This window comes from Dendronephthya gigantea, unplaced genomic scaffold (genome assembly GCF_004324835.1).
Source record: "Dendronephthya gigantea isolate DGI-Jeju-01 unplaced genomic scaffold, DenGig_1.0 000109F, whole genome shotgun sequence".
Classification (NCBI taxonomy): domain Eukaryota; kingdom Metazoa; phylum Cnidaria; class Anthozoa; order Malacalcyonacea; family Nephtheidae; genus Dendronephthya; species Dendronephthya gigantea.
The window spans coordinates 289,757-309,078 of NW_021163119.1; the positions used below are offsets into that span (position 1 = coordinate 289,757).

Below are 19,322 nucleotides of genomic sequence, written 5' to 3' on the forward strand. Positions count from 1 at the left end.
AAGTTTACTAAATTCATAGAATATATAATATATGTATAGTTATAATATTAAAGCATAACACGCTATTATAATTATAATTACATGATATTACGGATTTACGGTATCATGTAACATATAATCCCCGAGCGGGCGCGGAGCGCCTGCGAGGGTACTAATTCCGCTCGGAGATTAGGAATTACACCCGAAACCCGGTAGAACATAGGCGAATCCAAAGTTGTCCAAATTCTATGTCATGGACGGTCGACGTTGGGTGGTTTTGTAAGTTGTGCGCATGCTCGAGTAACGTCTGGTAATCAACGAACGTTCGAAAAAAAAATCAACGAACGTTCTGATTATCTAAGACAGAAAGTTTGTATTTCCTGGCTTCTGATTAGTTGATTTTTATATCAAGATCAGCTGGAAATCTGGGTTGCGTATGCTTTTATAACCTTTGTATTTCAAAAAGGTGCTTAGGTACCTACAAGTCTGTGTATGACGTGTATAACGTTTCTCCTGCCACAACGATCTTAGTTTTCATAATCAGCTAGCATAGGCATCTTGACTTACTTCAACCTCGTTCCCAGGGCCTTTTGGGACTTTACGAGAAAGAAGAGGAAAGGCCTTAGGATCGGCCGTTCAAAATACCCACATCTCGTGGATATTTTGAATAAGCATAATTTATCATAAAATTTTGCCCAATAATATTTTGCCCCAGCCCAGAATCAAGGTAAAAGGCCCTGGGAACGAGGTTGGACTAACAGGTGGGCATTTTGTTCGCGCTGACTGAGAATTGGGGGCTTATTTCTTCTTCAATTTGCATTTTCGCTTCGAAGAACTAAAAATACAGATTTTGGTGCAATATTTTTGCTATTTACTCTCAAGCATGTTCATTAAAAATTCGCTATCGTTATTGAGAAAGAAAAGCGGTTTACGATAAGCTAAAATGCGTCGAAATCGGTTACGAAATGGAATGTATTTTCGCTGGCGAAAAATGAAATAATTGCAATTCGACACCAAATACAGGATTTTAAATTAAAATGTCGGTAAAATATCTCAGAAGTGGTTCCAAAGCTCAATCTTGCGGATGACACAGTTGTCAATATACCTCTACTAACGAATTTCATTGCAATTAATCAACCCATCTTCATTGAAGTATAGCTCGAAAATTAGGGTATCCTCACACCCTGAAATTAGGCGAAAGTTAAATTAAATCAAAGTAAATTAAATCAAAGTTTTATCTATAGTTTTTTTATTAGAATTAAGATTCAACATGGGAAAAATGCGCCAAGGGGGGAAAATTGGCATTGTATGTGTCCACTGTTTTTGACATGTTTTGTTTGGTATTTTGAAAAAGTCACCAGGAAGAAAAATAAAGCTTGAACAATACTGGTGAGTATTATAAGAAGAGGTATGTAAATTATAGAATGTTGAAAAAAACTTGGTCCATTAGCAATGTTTTGGATTGTATGAGGTGTCACATATAGCATATTTAAATTATTGTTGCATTTATATAGAGATCCATTCATAACTCAATAGATCAAGAATTTGATTATCCTCACACTTTGTAACTAAATTTTTCTGTTGGATTTTTCACCTGCCTTTGTAAAAAAAACAGTTTTAGGACCACGAAAAATGCGCGCGATACTTTTTAGGAGTAATGAAAAGGATGAAATAAGAAAAGTTAAATGTTGGTTTCCACTCGTCAGGGTATAATTTAACTTATTCTATTGTGTTTACTAAAATTTTGGTCTAAAATATGCCTGTGGTATCTGAGCATTTTGTAGAACTCATTTTTTGGTCTAACTTAGCCTCCTTTGCTTTTTTCAGCTGAAGGTATCTGCTCATATTAATGTTGGTGTTAAATATTCTAAATTTGAGACCTCATAGAATCCAAAACATTGCTAATGGACTAGGTTTTTTTCAACATTCTGTAATTTCTAGAAATGTTTTTGTAAAATACCAAACAAAACATGTCAAAAACAGTGGACACATACAATGCCAATTTTACCCCTTCGGTGCATTTTTCCCATGTTGAATCTTAATTCTAATAAAAAGACTATAGATAAAACTTTGATTTAAGCCTAATTTCAGGGTGTGGGGATACCCTAGATGGGTTGATTAATTGCAATGAAATTCGTTAGTAGAGGTATATTGACAACTGTGTCATCCGCAAAATCGAGCTTTGGAACCCCTTTTGAGACATTTTACTGACAGGTTAATTTTTTGAAGAACAAGTGTGACTTATTTTTTAAAATCAGCTTGAATCCAACTAGCTCTGTAGCTGTGGCAAAAATCCTGTATTTGGTGTCGAGATGCAATTATTTCATTTTTCGCCAGCGAAAATACATTCCATTTCGTAACCGATTTCGACGATTTTAGCTTATCGTAAACTGCTTTTCTTTCTCAATAACAGTAGCGATTTTTTAATGAACATGCTTGAGAGTAAATAGCAAAAATATTGCACCAAAATCTGTATTTTTAGTTCTTCGAAGCGAAAATGCAAATTGAAGAAGAAATAAACCCGCAATTTTCGGTCAGCGCGAACAAAATGCCCACCTATGGTTTGAATTTCATAATTTATTACAATCCTGATTGGGCTCACTGTTAGTTAATCAAACTCGAGGATTTTTTTAGAATATAGCTATTATCGCTGATATCAACTTGATAACTCATGAAAATTTATGTATAACAAATCCTTTTGTTTTTCCCACTAAAACTTATCTAAGGCCACTATTGCTTCAGGACGATCACGATGAAAAATGACGTACTTGCGTACTATTATATCCATTTTTACAGTAACCTCGCCCAATCTCATGGCTTCTGACGAACTGCAAGAGAGGGCAAATTTTACAAGACTCAGTAGACTTTTGGTTGACAAAGGAACTGAGGCTTTGAGAAATAAATTTGATACCATCCATCCACCTGTTAGTCTACCTGGAGTACTGGATGCAAACAAAAGATCTCTTCAAAAGTTAAAACCTCGAATTATTAATAATTCCCAGTGGGATTTACTGTTTCCCTCGTCTGGCAACCCAGATTCCAAAACTTTTGATATAACATTACTTACAGTTCTATTCCGGAACATTTGTGGTTTTCCATCATCAGGATGGGGTGTAATGCCTCCGGATACTGATAGATCAACGCAGGCGAATATCACAAGAATCAAGTGTTACAGAAATGAAGTTATTGCACAAGTAACAACAACCAGAGTTGACAATTCAACATTTCAATCTTTGTGGAAAAAAATTGCCCAGGCATTGGTAGAATTGGGCATTTCACAGAGTGATGTCGACGATTTAGAAAAATGTCCGTTATGATATTTTGAATACGTCTGCAAGAAACAAGTCCTAAAAAACTATGACCAATGCCAGTCGTATGATGGTGTTGTTTAAGATGTTCATTATGGTAGTTACAGTCATGTTGATGGTGATAGTTCTCATCTATGATGGTGGTGATGGTGCTGGTCTCTACGATGGTGCTGATGGTAATTGTGCTGGTTATGAAAATAATGGTAGAAATTGTGGTAACTATATTAGCTGTATTTTGTTCCTGAAATTTCATGCTGATGAAAAAGAAAGATAACGGAACTCAGTGACGTCAAACACTAGAACGATAATTAGGGGGGAGTTGAAGATTCATATATTCAGTTATGCCCGACGGATTTCTTTTGTAAGTGCAATAGCTTAGAATAGAAATCCGTCGGGTAGAACTGAGTATATGAATAAACACCACCTCACTTATCGTTCTAGCTACGTTCCTAATAGAACTATAAGAATGTACATTGGAACTACAATGGAACTACAAGAATTATGTACATTACAGGGAACGTTCGTTTTTTAGCTGGGAAGGAAGATATTTATAGTCTGAAGCGGAGCTGGGAAATTGTAAAAACTTGTCTAAAATGTGAATAATATTATGTTCAAGACATCTGATGTTCATGAAAAAGAAGGTCACGAAACAACACAACAATTATGTCTTAGGCGTGTTTCAAACGTCGTTTTTTTATTTTTAATGCGCTCGACACTTGAAAGAAGAACGACGTTTGAAACAGGCCTTAACTCGCCCAGAACCAGGACCTGATTATTCGAATCTAGAAATGTTTTTGTAGTATATTTTGTAGAAAATAATACGCAATTTTTTTAATTCCCAAGCGCTAAGTTCCATTAAATCCCGTTCTCCACTTGTAGAATTTATTCTCGCGAACTGATAAAGAATTAGGAAGAGATCCTACATTTTCGCGGCGAATTTCTTCGCGGACCAATCACATCACAGGTTTTTAGATTCCGGTTCGCGTCGCGTGAATAAATTCCCCGAGTGGAGGCCCAGCTGATGTGAATATTTTCTATGAGAATGAAATATCTGTATAAGACATACGAATGGGAGAGCTTTGTTTTGTTAACTAATAAAACGTGGTGTCTTTAATAAACGAACACGCAACTATATTGATCTGTAAACAAACTAATATCAAGTGTTGAAATAGGATATTATGACTTAGAAAGTGTCTGGTGCACACAAGTACATATCTGCTTGATATTTAATCGTAGGCTATTGCCAGCATTTATTGTAATTTGTATAGATTTGTAATCATTTGTAAATCGTTAACCATCTTATTACATATTTTACTCAGTTGCTGAATTTTCTAATTTTCTATATCTGTTGTTGTTAAAGTTCTTATATAACGCGCAGTCAATGAGTGTAAAAGTTGTCTGGGGCCTTGGCGAAATATTATCTTGGAGGTAATTACACCAAGAACCAGGGTTGCCAGATTGGCTGAATAATTTAGCTGAATCATTATTACCCTCAAGAAAACAGAGGAAACAAAAGATGAGGTACCTGTGCTCAATCTTATTAGTGCTCAAGCTACCAAAACCAAGGCCGGGCACGGATGAAATGGGCACGGGTGCACATTTCAGCCGTGCCGTGCAAAAATAATTGAGTGTGGTACTTTTGTTGCCAATCTGTTCACAATCTATCAAAAAATCATCTTTGCAAACCTTGTTAGTCGTCGAGACATGGGCTCACAGATCGCAAATTTTGTAGGGGGGTGACTGCAGCAAGATTGGCCTCTGAAATACCAACGACGCGATATTTCACCGATTTTAGCAAATTTGTGCGAATTTCGGGTACAAATTCCCAAGCCTATCACGAATTCTTTCCAGTCTAGGGGCATGCAGCCCTTCTCTCCCCACCTCATACAATTTTATTAGGTTGCCCCTCTGCTGCATAACGACTGACCTCTATTGTGATTTGAAGCGCGGACGGAATCCTGGTGGGCTGGTACCAAGTATTTATACGAAAGTGCTCAGATTCTTCCTTTTAACTCTTTTAGTAAAGTTTTTAATATCGAGTTAGAAAATCCGTCAAAATGACCATATTCTCGACCTAGAAGGTTTCGATTCGTCGCTTTTAACCAGGATATTCACTTATGAGTCTTTAGCTCAGTGTTTGAGAAGAGATGAAACGGTTTTTACAAAATTTATCGGGGCCAAAGACCAGATTGCCGAAGGTATGTGCTTGATTTCCTTGTCAGTTTTCTCTCATATTTCGATATACGTGTGCTACATTACCTAGTTATCTTTAAAGCACAATATATCGTTACCGATCGCTTGGGTATATTGATGTTTTTAAAGTATATTGTGAATTGTTGATCTATATTAGAATGGCAAGTTGAAATTAATGCTTTATAAATTGTTCTAATTTTGTTGGCTACGAACGAAATCCATCTGTGGACGTGTTACAATCGATATCCTACTCGAAAATACCGCGATGGACATTGCTATAGTTTTGTTTGATGAATTTTGTGTATAAATGTGTTGTTAATGCATATATTAAAATTTTAGTACTGTACAGACCCCAAACTCAAACTTTCAAAATATCATCAGCTCGTGTGACAGTGAAATCAATTTGGAAACCTTTACTTCATAAATTAGATTGAACTTTGGTTCGCATGAGCAGGCTATACATTTGCAGTGTGGTGTGTGTGATCTCATTAATCCCAAACGCTGTTTTCAAATTTGTTATCCTGCCTGCTGAGATAAACTTACCAGAGCTATTACTAATTAATTAAAGTGCAATTATTTTAACAAGTCCTTTGAGGCTTTGACTGACAAGTAAAATTGCTCTGTTATTCGGCAGAATTCAACACCAAAGTCGGCTACTTTTCATTGTATTTTTATGGTCACATTCATTGTATCTCCAGCTAAAAGTTAGCAAGGGATATATATGACATATCTTGCTGAGGATTACAAAATGCTTGAAACCCATAATCGTGTTTATGGCCACAAATGTTTTACAATTTAAATTTTAAACCGACAATAAAACATTGAATAGTCTGTTATAACAATTCAGATGGGCTTTTCTAATTAGAAATTTCAATATGTCGAACAAATGTAGGCATATTTGTCACCAGATTTTCAGAATCATTCAGCATGCCATGGTCTTAAGGAAATTTGTATAAGTTTATTAATCGACAGTATTTCCTCACAGACAAGTGAAATATTTTGAGTTGAACATGATATATACTAAAACACACAAACTTAATTGCATTTTCTACTTGCGTTCTTGCTTACCGCAAGTAAAGAGGTTGTTTTCTTTCGACATGCTATAGGTGGGTTTTCGCTGGTGTTCCTTGTCAGAGCAAGCAGTGGCAGTCACTACGCACTGAAACGAATTTCAGTTAACTAGAATTATTGTATTATTATAGAATTATTAATAGAATAATCAGTTAACAATTGCATTTATTTAAAGTCATGTGACAAGAATGAACCAATCACATTTAAAATACACAGCACCTATACAACAATATATGTTATATCAAATTATCAATGCAAATATCACATGACTAAAAGGCTGAGACATATTTTACTAAATTTATAAATAATAATTTCAGTTTTCTAGTTCTTTTAATCTTACATCCACATGCCATCACATTTTACACTATGTGCATTTATTGTTACATGGTTTCTTTCTCATGTATAATACCAGCTTGTATACAGCTAATTGATAAAAAGTCATCCTCTGGCTATCATGTTAACTATGTATTTAGACTCCACCATCTGTTCCAACCAAAAGTATTTTAACAAATACACTGTACAGTCATTGATCAGTCCATCTAGTAGAACAATATTTGTCAATCACTGAAATAAATTATCTGTCAGTTCAGCAATACTTTAGTTGCAAATATTTTCATTCATGAGGTTGGAGCTTAATCAGACCCAATGCAATCCCAGCTAATGTTTGACAGAGTTCTCTATGGCTTAGTTGAGTATTTTACATAATGACATTTCATGTAGCCTTGGAAATCAATATTTGTCACAAAAACATTATTAGACCTGAATTACAGATTGCAAGTGAAATATGTTGCAAGTAAATACAGAGGTGTTGTCTCTAGGGTGGTTGGGTGGTCTTCATGACAGTAATTGTATTTTTTATAAACTTAAATTTGTTTATATTTTCATAGACTGGCCCTGCATTTATGACCTACATCACCGATAAATTATAGATTAAAAAACATGAGTTAATACTAATCTCTAAACCAAGCATGCTTGCATGCATTAACGAAGTCTCAGGTTCGGTTATCGCGGATGCAATCTCAAAACTGGTTAAAACTGTCCCCACAATGATTATTTGAATTAAAAATACGATCCTCAACAAATGTCTCACATAACAAACAATTCACACGATAATATTTGCATTTTGCCAATTTTGCAAAAGCTTTTTGACATGCATGAATGGTGAACCCACATGTTGCTATATCAACGTCAATGTTTTTTTCTATATAATAGGTCCATGTGTTGCAGAGGTTGTGTGGTCAGCTGGGAGCGAAAGGCAGTCGCTACCAGCGACCCAGTGACAGGAACAAAAGAGCGTTACAGCATGTATGACAGATTCCACGAGAAAAATTCCAACAACCCAGACGATGTGCTTCGACCCGCAGCTCCACGCAAATGTAAACAGCGAGTCGCACGAACAACTTCACAGTGTAATGAACAAAGCCAACTATTTCCTCAACATGATGCAACCAGCTACACACGTATTCATGAAACGACTTCTACGAAACGAGAAAAAAAAAACAACGAGGAGATCGGTCGTCAAGAGCAGGCCCTACAAAAGCATGGATTAGCAGCACATACGACTGTTGATTCATTAGGAAGGCTCATTATCGCTGGAAATATAGGTAGAGCATTATTGTATTAGGCCTACGCATATATACCTATATAAAATTTTTATCGAATTCATATAATTATACCTTGCAAAATTTGCTTTTAGAATTCAATGAAATCTGAAAATTCGCGTCATCGCGTCCGGTGTGCGTATTTCGGCCTTTATGGTCTCGAGTGAAATGCGCCCGCGCGTGGCCACACGAATAAAAACAAAAATATGAAAAATTTTACAAGTCTCATTCGGCCGTACGCCGTACGGTATGCCGAGGATTCAAACATCGATTTCCGATACGAAAATAACGTTTGTTGCAATCGCTTACTGTCTTTTTATAAAGGTACGATTACAAGAGTCGATAAAAACCTTTATTATTGCGACAATTGAATGAAACATTTCGAATGCAGTACGAATAGCAAATCACACTCGGCGTACTGTTCCAGTACGAATAGCCACTTCGTATATTTAAACCGAAAATTGTCATTTTCTCTAATCATATACAACTATAAAAGAGGTACTATACCCACTGTTGCACTCTTTCTTTTAAAGGGACTAGAAAATCCACCGAAGCTTATTGGAATGTCTGGCATCGTGTATTCCAGTGAAATCCCCCAGCGGAAGCGACCTTTTGTGGTTGTTGTATTACTTAGCACGAACATACATCGAAGTCAGACAAGAAGATGTATCCCAGAAATTGGAGAGCCTTGCGTCTAAACTCGTGAATTCGAACAATCCCGATGATCCAGGTGATTTTCTTTATAGTCTTTTACGCTACACTTCGTCTGTAGGCGATGAGGCACTGCAGAGGTAATGTATAAAGTAATTAACATGTCGTTGAACAGATCTCTATCTGTATACATACAGGGTGAATAAAAAACTGATCACTGCATGTTCAAATACAAATTTGCTGCATATTTGGCGAATCATTGATCATGAATCTAAAAGCGAAATCTTGTCCGCGTTGAAAGTTAAAATGTATTCTAATTGTTCGAGATGATAAAACTGTTATCAACTGCGCCTGTTGGAAATTCATCTAATTACGACAATTATTATGAGCATCAGTTTTTTAAACTCACCCTAAAAATTATTCAAAAAAGACAAAAGTGATATGGCAATATTATATACAATTAATTTAGTATAATACCTATCTGTTGCTTGGCTCAATTATAAATGTTCCGATCTATTGATATCGCATGGCATCGATATAAAACATCCATACCATTAAAAATTTAGTGCCTGTCGTGGAGTTGAAAGGGTGCAGTTAGTATGCCGAGGTTGTGGAAAACACAGGATGTTGTCTTCACAGTTTTAAACCTGCCAAGTAGAGAAAAATGTCTTCAAACGGTGGAAAATATGCTGCTAAACTACTTCGAGCTGGAAGATAAGGAACTTAAATCTTCATTTTGGTACGGATATATAGTATAGCATTTCGTCATTAATATAATATACATTGTGATCATGCTTTAGTATATACGATAGACTATTGAGACGTGTTGATGAATTACAGTGTCTGTGAAGAAAAAGAGAAAGATATCGTAGAATTGCGACAGCCAATGAAACTACCATCAAGTCTAATTTGCAACATCCTCCCAGTAACAAAGAATGAGGAAAAACAGCATGTTCGCCTTAAGTTACAGGAATTAATTGGCGTTCACGACCTGTTGGGACGAAGACATACATACAAACTTTCAGCTTTTATAGTAAGTATAAGTATAATCGTATATTCAAACGATTTGAAAAGCGGGCTCGATTTCGTTTGTACGGGCTTCGCGTTGACGTGCTCAATTAAATGTCTCATGTAGACACACTATGGAATTGATGCAAAACAGCAAAAGAGGGTCATTTCAACTGTACAGTTTTACGAAATAAAAGGTGGTTTCTAATCGACGACAAACTGGTCAAGCCACAACTGTTGTGCGAAACCATCTTCAACGGAGACGTATATATATGCTGTTTTACAGCACAGAAGGTTTGCTATAAAACGTTTTGAAAAAACCTAAGTATAAGTGTAAGATCAACTATATATAAACGTACGACATCGACAGACCATTCCGACAAACGTTTACATACTGTCACAACCATATTAGATTTTTATTAATTATTATCCTTAAAGCGTGGTGTAAGCCTATAAAGTATAATCAACCCTTTACTTGTTACGCTCCTGAATGTTAGCAGTCTTCATTTTAATCCAAATTTGAAAAGATAGGAATGTCTTTCCTTATTTAGAACATTTTGAGGTTCAAATTATGACTGATGAAAGTACATCGATATCAGAGCAAGGTGCATATTTTTATATTTTAAACTTTTTGTTGGCGATTTGAATAGAACCAATATACTGGATACCAGGAACACGCCGATTTCACTTTAATGAACCGAAATAGGCTTTTCTGTTTGTTTAACCAAACCAAAATTTATTTCTCACTAAATACAGATTATGGTTGCTTTTTGTTTTGGTTTTCATGCAACCAACTGAGTTTAAATATTATTCCACATGTCTTTGGCTTGAATGCGTTCCCCGTAGGCGCGTCTTGGCTTGAGCCGTTATATCTCATAAATAAAATTCTAAATGGACATCTGATCTCGAACCTATTAACTAACTTTTTAAGTGCTCTCCGAACCGATACTATACAGTACGATTACTTTAATCGGTAAAAAAACGTTACTTCTTGATAATTATATAACGCATTGTTAAGACCGAAAAACGGTAATAAATTTTTAATCAATGGATAAAACAATAGATTCGAAATATGTTTTAGACCAGATAAAGGCTAAAATGGAAGTAACGAGACCCCCGAGTCTACCTGAATGTGTACAGGACAGTACACTCACAGAAAAGGTTTTATTGAAACCATATCCTGCATGATCTTTGTTTGATTTACCAACGCTCTAAACGTTTTAGTATAAACAGTATATAAAATCCATTCATTCCTTGATGTAGGTTGAGAGGTATTCGGATTTGCGCAAGGGACATCAGCTACATCACATTGTACCACACATCAACGGAACCGTCGGAACGCCGTTAATGTATTACGACATCAAGCTGCTTGATCAAGCGCCTTCCGACTATGAAAAAACATTGCTTGAACAATACGCAACCAAACATGGAGAAACCTATAACGAAGGATGGCTAAATGATAAGGTTATCACTGGTGTAATTCATATAGTATTCCGAGAACCCACATAGCTACGCCTACAGTAACTCACATAATAAACATGTATTTTTCTATTGAAATTTAGATAATAAACAATTTTCTAATCGAGTACAAAGAAAATCTCAGGTAGGGGAAAGTAAACTACTGTGTGTACTGAAACTAGAATAACAACTGCAGATAGTGTTCTTAACAGTTTATTATATGAACAAGGGTAGTTTACTGGGAACTAAAAACACTAGTGGAACGCTCATACGCTCATGGAACGCCACTACATCCGGGACCAGGTGCGCGTATTTTTCGTATGTCACACTGAGGGGATTGAGGAATAACATTCAAAATATTTTTCGCTTAAATCCATATAATAAACAGAACATTATACGGTTCGCTTGAAGATATGGCACTCGTGTCAAAAACATTTCTCACTCGTTCGGTGCGCTCACTCATGAGATTGTTTTTGCTACTCAAAAATCCGTGTTATATCCTCTATATTGAAATAAGACCACTTGGTATTCCTTACTTTGTGCAGTATATATTAATCAGCTAAATATTTATCTTTACTAGGGTACCAATCGTGTAGCAGTCATGAGCAGCTTCATGTACACAAAACTATGCAAATATGGCGTCCATTCCATAACGAGATGGATTCAAAAAGGATGGATTCGTTTCTTCCACAAAAAAATTAGGTAGGCCTAGCTTATTCATGAAGCTACGTAGGCCTTCAATAGACAAATAAATGAAGTATTGAAAAAATGTTTTGACATTGATGTATTACTTAAAACACTCATTCAACTTATAGATTACTGATAGCACACCTTCAAGCAATATGTCTAGAAATGAGTCCACCAGATGTGAAATATTTTGATAACTCCACAAAATTTGAACCAAGACAACTTGATGGAAGTTCATGTGGGGTTTTTGTATGCATGGTAAGTGAAAAATACATTTGATATAAATTATTTAATATATTATAGTTATGTTTTTCCCATTGCTTCAATTACTAGCTGTAATGTCTAGTGGCATATTTTGTTGTTAGGTAGCTGGTTATATGGTCAATGGCTTGGATGTGAACTTTACACAGGTAATTATATCGAAGTACAATTTCTGGTAACTACATTATTTAAACCACAGAAAAACCCCTGCTGTATTTTAATATGTTTAAAGTTATGATAAATCATATTGCATTTTTTACCAGTAAAGGAAGACATACCATGTTTAAGAAAATACATGGAAATAACATGGCTGTTCGCCTAGCAAATCCTGAAAAAACCTCCAAATACCAATAAGGTCAGTTAAATGGATGTCACTTAAAATCTATTGTTGACATAATGGAATTTGTTGAGAACTATTCTCATTAACACATACTCTAAATTTTGGGTAGCAAGTAAAAGACAATTTATTTACCAGTACCAATTGCTTTTAGGAAACAAACTGAACATTACAATGAGGATGACCATGCCACATACACACTAAAACAAAGGTTACAAATATTCTGTCTCTATCAGATGATGGGTTAGAGTATGTCTTTAAAGAAGTATTAAAGGAAGGTGATAAAGGATTCTTAACAATTAGCTTGGTAATTTGTAAGCGATTTAGACAGATAGTGGGAAGAGACTCTTTTAGACACACCACTCACTTTGCCTGGTTAAACAGTGTGTGGGAATGGAATTCATCCATTTCATCATCAAAAGAATTCAAAGAGGAGAATTACAAAATGTATGAAATAAAAACTTGTTAAATTTCAATGTGGCATGTCATTTAAAGAAATGTATGGCTTTATTGGAAATGGTAAATTTGGCGAGTTCAGAAAATTTACTCAACTCTTGAATATCCAGGATTCTGCAGTAAAGATTGCATTAAAGAAAGCTAATTAATAAAGTTGGAAGTAATTACATCATGACTACATATGCCATAAACCTTTAAGAAAACATCATGTTTCATAATATCTGTTGAACATAAACATGCAGACTGATATTTTCATGGATAGCTGCCACTGTTAGACAGTCTTTGATGGTCATTGTATACATAATATACTGAAAACTCCACAAATTTATTAGAATTTTCATTCGCCTATGAAACATTTCAATTGGACATTGCGAAAGCCCAAGGGAAATTTTCATTTTCTTTGAAACTATCAATTTTCATTGTCTTTGAAAATATCAACTTAAAATTTGTTTGTAAATATATGCTTGTATTTAGTTGAACATTGTTGTCCATTTATAATATTCACATCTACAGGGTGAGTAAAAAAAACTGACATCTTTGAAATTCAAATTAGCTGCAATGTGTCTGTAATTGGCTGTAATGCGACAGAAGTTGCCTAAAATATCTCATGGGTATACGAAGCATATCAAATAGGTGAACCCATTAATTAACCTAGAACATAAAGTTTGTTGCCTTTGGGAGTTAAAATGCATTCTAAGCTCTGTAATAAAAAAAGAACGTTGAATTAGTTCAATTTTAAACACTTTCGCATTAATTAACCACGTCTTGTTGATTGTACACAATGGGAATTGTAAAATTCCAGCCATAAGTTCGCAGCTAATTTGAATTTCAAAGGTGTCAGTTTTTTTGACTCACCCTGTATATGATTCACATGTAAAATATTCACAATTATATAATTTTAATATATATATATTTTAGTTAATTTTACTTACACGATCTGCGCTGTATTTTCTCTTAGTAGTCTCAGACATTTTCTATTGGCAATGCTTAAACTCCTAATCCTTCCTTTGGCCAACTTGTCATATAAATCTCAATTTTTAAATATCTTTAAAATGGTCCGACATGTTGAATTAGAAAACAGATTTTTACTCAATAATGGCAGCATTTACATATTACTCCTCTATGTTGATAATCACTTCTCCATATATGGCCGGGGCTCTCTGCCTCTCTCGTGCGGGCCTTTTAATTTCCTGCCAAAGTCATGACCACTGACGTGCATATCGAACAATCGGACGAGCTTTCAATTCCTGTCAATCGTGTTTGTTTGCTTGGCTGCGCATTTGTTGTGTGTATATCTCTGTGGGGTTTAAGCCATTGAAACGAATTATCGCTTTCGAAGTTTTAATCAGGTACGTTTGATTATAAATGGTTTCATATCATCAACACTTACAAAGTAAATGTATAGACACGGTCGATTGTATGTGTATCTTGATACGGAAGCCGCAACAGCCGAGTGTGGCGTTGATTCTTTGTGCCTTTATTCAACTGGTCACCAATCTTTAAATGAATTCGTTTAAAAGATATACAGTATACGAAAAATTTAGGACTATCAGTCTATTATTTAAGTGGCTTGCCATTATTCCACAGCGCTATGATCGCGTTGTTATCTCGTGTGATACTGAAAATAAATTCCTCGCCTTATTTAAACGATTGCTACTATTCTATTCTACAATTCTAAGATATTTCAGGTTATCGCTTTTCATTATATTTATAGTGGAAATTAAATGTGAAGTACGCACCACATTCAACACGATATTCAAAAACATCGTATGACTCATTTCCATCATTCAAACGTTCGAAATTCAAATATTTTTCAAAACCCTTTCCAATACTTTACAACGGATATATATACAACACAGAGAGAGAGCGCACGTGTCAATCCAGCATGTAGGCAGCAGGCCGGTAAACCAAGCAGAGCGAAACATGATAAGGTTGTGAATAAAACTAAATATGTATGCTATATTTACAACAATATGTTAGATAGATTAATTTAAGGAAAGAAAGACCCGACATTTAAAATATAGAGAGATTAAGTGAACATTTGTAGTTCTTTGCTGGCTTTAAGTCATGCAAGTGTTATAAGGAAAGGTTATTATTATTATTATTATTAAAAATTTTATTTACAGACACTAGCCCCGTCAGTTACGAGTTACGACTGATTTCCACGGAGGGCGTCTACTTAATTACATTATGAGCGTCTACTTAATTACACTATACAAATATAAACTATATATAATATGCAGAATTAACTACTTGAATTTATGAGCCTCTTGAAACAATGAATCGATTGAGCAGACTTAGCTTCACGCGAAAGACTATTCCATAATACAGCTCCTCTATATTTAAAACTTCTTTTGAGAAACTCTTTCTTAGGTCTCGGGATTGATAGATCAGTATCGTAATGTCTCAGGTTATAACCATTTTCAATCACACTACGCTCAGAAAAGGATTCGCGAAGGCACGGAGCAGTACCGTTATTTAGGATATTATAAACGAGAACTGCTTTGTTAGTTTTATATTTAGTTTCGAGATTTTTCCATCTAAGCTGCTCCAGGAGTTCAGAGGAGCTTGTATTGTAGTCTGCCCCCGTTAACACCCGAGCAGCCCTATTTTGAAATTTTTGCAACGGATATATATACAACACAGAGAGAGAGCGCACGTGTCAATCCAGCATGTAGGCAGCAGGCCGATAAACCAAGCAGAGCGAAACATGATAAGGTTGTGAATAAAACTAAATATGTATGCTATATTTACAACAATATGTTAGATAGATTAATTTAAGGAAAGAAAGACCCGACATTTAAAATATAGAGAGATTAAGTGAACATTTGTAGTTCTTTGCTGGCTTTAAGTCATTGTGTTTGTCATTGTGTATTGTGTTTGATTAAGAGTGCTTCGAGAAAGGCGAGAATATGATAGTTACTCGATTTAGTTATGTAAAGAATTCTATAGTTATTGAAAACTAAGTTCTCAATAGAAGAAGGGTTATTCAAAGATAATGGCATATCGTTGAGTAGTGAGAACTGGTTTTGTAGTGTGGCTAAGAATTGAGCGTGCTCACACTTAGAGAAATGTTGGCCTACTGCACTAGAAGAGAGCCTAGTAGAATGCTCTTTCAAACGTACAGAAAGGCACCTTTGCGTCATGGCAATATAGGTTTTCCCGCAGCCAGGGCAAGCGACTTCGTATACTGAATTGCTACGAGATAAAGGAGGAAGTTTGTCTTTGTAGGAAACAAAATAAGACAACCTTTTAGACTTAGTGTCGTAAATAGTGACGAATTTCACCGGTTTGGAAAGAAATCTTTGTATTTTATTGAGACAGGATTTAAGTAGAAAACCGCCCTGATTTCCGAGATAAGGTATACGGATCCAGATTTTGGGCAATAGATTATCAACCGCTTCATGAATAACCGTATTGACAACGGGAGTGGAATTTGGAAAATACTTAGTTTTGAGTTTATTTAGCGTAGAGTATATAACATTATTCGGATAACCATTCCAAGACATGAGGGATTTGATCATTTTAATTTGACTATTGAAAAGCTTTTCCGAACTACAAATTTTAAAAGCACGGTGGTAAACGGATTTCACCCAAGCTGTTTTTGCGGTAGAATGGCTCGAAACTAGAGAAATGCGAGTACTGACCAGTTTGAGTGTCTTTACGATAAACGTCAGTACCATCGACCGTGGTTTTTATATCTAAAAAATGTGCGATGCCATCGGGAAAAGTGCCAACTGTGAGATTAAGGTTAGGATCGAAACTATTAAACTTTGTTACAACACTGGAAATATCGGAAGGCTTAACTAAGATTGTGTTTTAACAAAGCCTAATAGTTTCCGGGGCGGTTTTCTGCTTAAATCCTGTCTCAATAAAATACAAAGATTTCTTTCCAAACCGGTGGAATTCGTCACTATTTACGACACTAAAAGGTTGTCTTTTTTTGTTTCCAACAAAGACAAACTTCCCCCTTTATCTCGTAGCAATTTAGTATACGAAGACGCTTCATTGGCATGACGCAAAGGTGCCTTTCTGTACGTTTGAAAGAGCATTCTACTAGGCTCTCTTCTAGTGCAGTAGGCCAACATTTCTCTGAGGCATGAGCACGCTCAATTCTTAGCCACACTACAAAACCAGTTCTCACCACTCAACGATATACCATTATCTTTGAATAACCCTTCTCCTATTGAGCACTTAGTTTTCAATAACTATAGAATTCTTCACATAACTAAATCGAGTAACTATCATATTCTCGCCTTTCTTGAAGCACTCTTAAAGTGCCCATGTCATAAAATTGAAATTTAGATTTTTAGAATCTTTGTTTGAAATGAGTTAGTAAGTTCTAAATCAAAGCTGAAACTGGACTTTTATATTCGAGTTATTGCCATCAATATTGCCATCTAAACATTGATTTTATTGGAATGAAAACTCTGAAAACCGCGCAAATGAGACTAGTGCGAAACAAGGTGTTTGACGTCACAATAGGAACTCGTTCGACGCGACAACTTGGTAACTCTATTGCATGGAGTAATAAGTAGAAGCTAACCTCGCAAAAAAGTGGTTGTTCTTAGTGTTAGTTATACACCTAAGGAAATGCGCTCGGATAACGGCGGCAATTTTATTGGCGGGGAAAAAGAGTTACGGGAAGCGATATCCGAATGGAACCAAACCCAAGTCCACGAGTTTTTATTACAAAGGGATATTAAGTGGACTTTCAATCCCCCGGCTAGTTCCCATTTCGGTGGCGTATGGGAGCGATGTATCAGGACAGTGCGCAAGGTCCTGAACGCACTACTCAAGGAACAGGTTTTGGATGACGAAGGATTGGCTACGTTAATGTGCGAAGTAGAGTCGGTAATTAATGGACGGCCCATTACAAAATTATCGGACGATCCTCGTGACTTGAGCCCTCTTACCCCAAACCACCTGCTGCTGCTACGTTCTGGACCAGTTGTACCACCAGGAAGTTTCGTGAAGAACGACAAGTACGGTCAACGCAGATGGCGTCAGGTGCAATATCTAGCAGATATATTTTGGCGACGATGGACTCGGGAATATTTACCGATGTTGCAAGAAAGGCAAGTGTGGAATAAAACCTGGCAGAACATAGCAGTCGATGATGTTGTCCTGGTAGTCGATGAAAAAACACCTCGTGGATCGTGGCCGTTAGGACGAGTGTTGGAGGTTCATTCCAACCGAAAGGACGGGCTCGTGCGATCGCTGAAAGTGAAGACCAGTACTACAGTACTGACAAGACCCATCTGCAAGATCGTTCTGCTGGAAGCAGCTGGTACATTGAACGATAAGTAGAACACTATAATTTCAATTTGTTAAAGAAAAACAATCGCTGCAATATTTCAAACTATCAACCAGGTCGGGTATTGTTTAAAGGCTGTTAAATTGCCTTTAGGGGCCGGAATGTTAGTTCGAAATAATACAGCATTGTGCTTATTGTGCTATTGTGTAGCTAATTGCCTTCAGGCTACACTGCCTTGGTAGCTTTTGCGTGACACTAGGTCACACATTCAATCTACGTTAGACTGTCATATGGTAAAGACCTTTAATTACGCGCAAATAATTCACAAAAATTTATCTACGACCATTGGAGTACAAGTGTAAACCAAAGTACGTAAGTTTAATAGCTATTCGTTATATATTTTATTGTTTATAGTTTGTTAATGACATTGACATTGTGTTTTGCTGCATGGTTTAAGCAATTTAGCTTAGTAGTTTTTGCTGTCATGTTTTAGTTCGAACCTACACCAGCCACATCTATATCTACATCTGCGTCTATTCATCAACCTAAAATTTAGCTACAATTCTACGCATCTACAGTATATTATCTACGCCTAACCTACGAGTTACACATCGTGATATACCGATTCAAATATCTCGCTACCTCGACACGTTGCGTGACTTGTACAAAGGCCCTTGTTCTAATTGATTAAAATTTATTAGTTGTACATTCGTTGTTGAGTTCGAATATTCTATATCACTTGTATCGGCATCTAACCTGTGACTCTTGTATTCTGCGACCGGGAGTTACACTTAGTTAACAGACAATTCTGTATAAAGTGACTCATATATTATCAAAATGTGTTGTGAATTGGCTTTAATAATTGTACGTTCCTGGCAACAGTCGTGCAATAATTGGAAGTACGCCATGAGTCATGACCAATCGAGTCAATGTGTTGTAAACACGAAGGCAGTGTTTAAGTTAACAGATAAAGGTTTCAATAAGTAACGTCTCAAAAGATGCGAGTTGGCACATTTTAGTAAAGACAGCTAAAGAATGTCGTTAAAAAAGATGCC

The 19,322-nt window shown here is 36.0% G+C and overlaps 1 protein-coding gene and 3 long non-coding RNA genes across 5 annotated transcripts in view; all 4 read left to right on the plus strand.

Moving 5' to 3' along the window:
* LOC114535021 overlaps positions 1-3,296 on the plus strand; it is a 102,182-nt gene extending 98,886 nt beyond the window's left edge. The window contains exon 4 of the mRNA XM_028556397.1: positions 2,776-3,296. Within this exon, the coding sequence (XP_028412198.1) occupies positions 2,776-3,296 (521 nt within the window). The remainder of the gene's footprint in view (positions 1-2,775) is intronic.
* A 5,395-nt stretch (positions 3,297-8,691) lies between these two features.
* On the plus strand, positions 8,692-9,971 carry LOC114535009. 2 transcript variants are annotated; one of them, XR_003688183.1, is made up of 4 exons: positions 8,692-8,882; positions 9,370-9,542; positions 9,644-9,836; positions 9,939-9,971. It is a non-coding gene; the product is annotated as an uncharacterized LOC114535009 (long non-coding RNA). The 2 variants fall into 2 exon arrangements; XR_003688182.1 differs by having other exon boundaries at positions 8,851-8,943.
* Positions 9,972-11,031: 1,060 nt separating this feature from the next.
* On the plus strand, positions 11,032-11,965 carry LOC114535010. Its single transcript, XR_003688184.1, has 3 exons — positions 11,032-11,275; positions 11,374-11,414; positions 11,850-11,965. It is a non-coding gene; the product is annotated as an uncharacterized LOC114535010 (long non-coding RNA).
* A 122-nt stretch (positions 11,966-12,087) lies between these two features.
* Positions 12,088-13,046, plus strand: LOC114535011. The gene is made up of 4 exons (XR_003688185.1): positions 12,088-12,214; positions 12,322-12,366; positions 12,481-12,572; positions 12,709-13,046. It is a non-coding gene; the product is annotated as an uncharacterized LOC114535011 (long non-coding RNA).
* Positions 13,047-19,322: the final 6,276 nt, after the last annotated feature.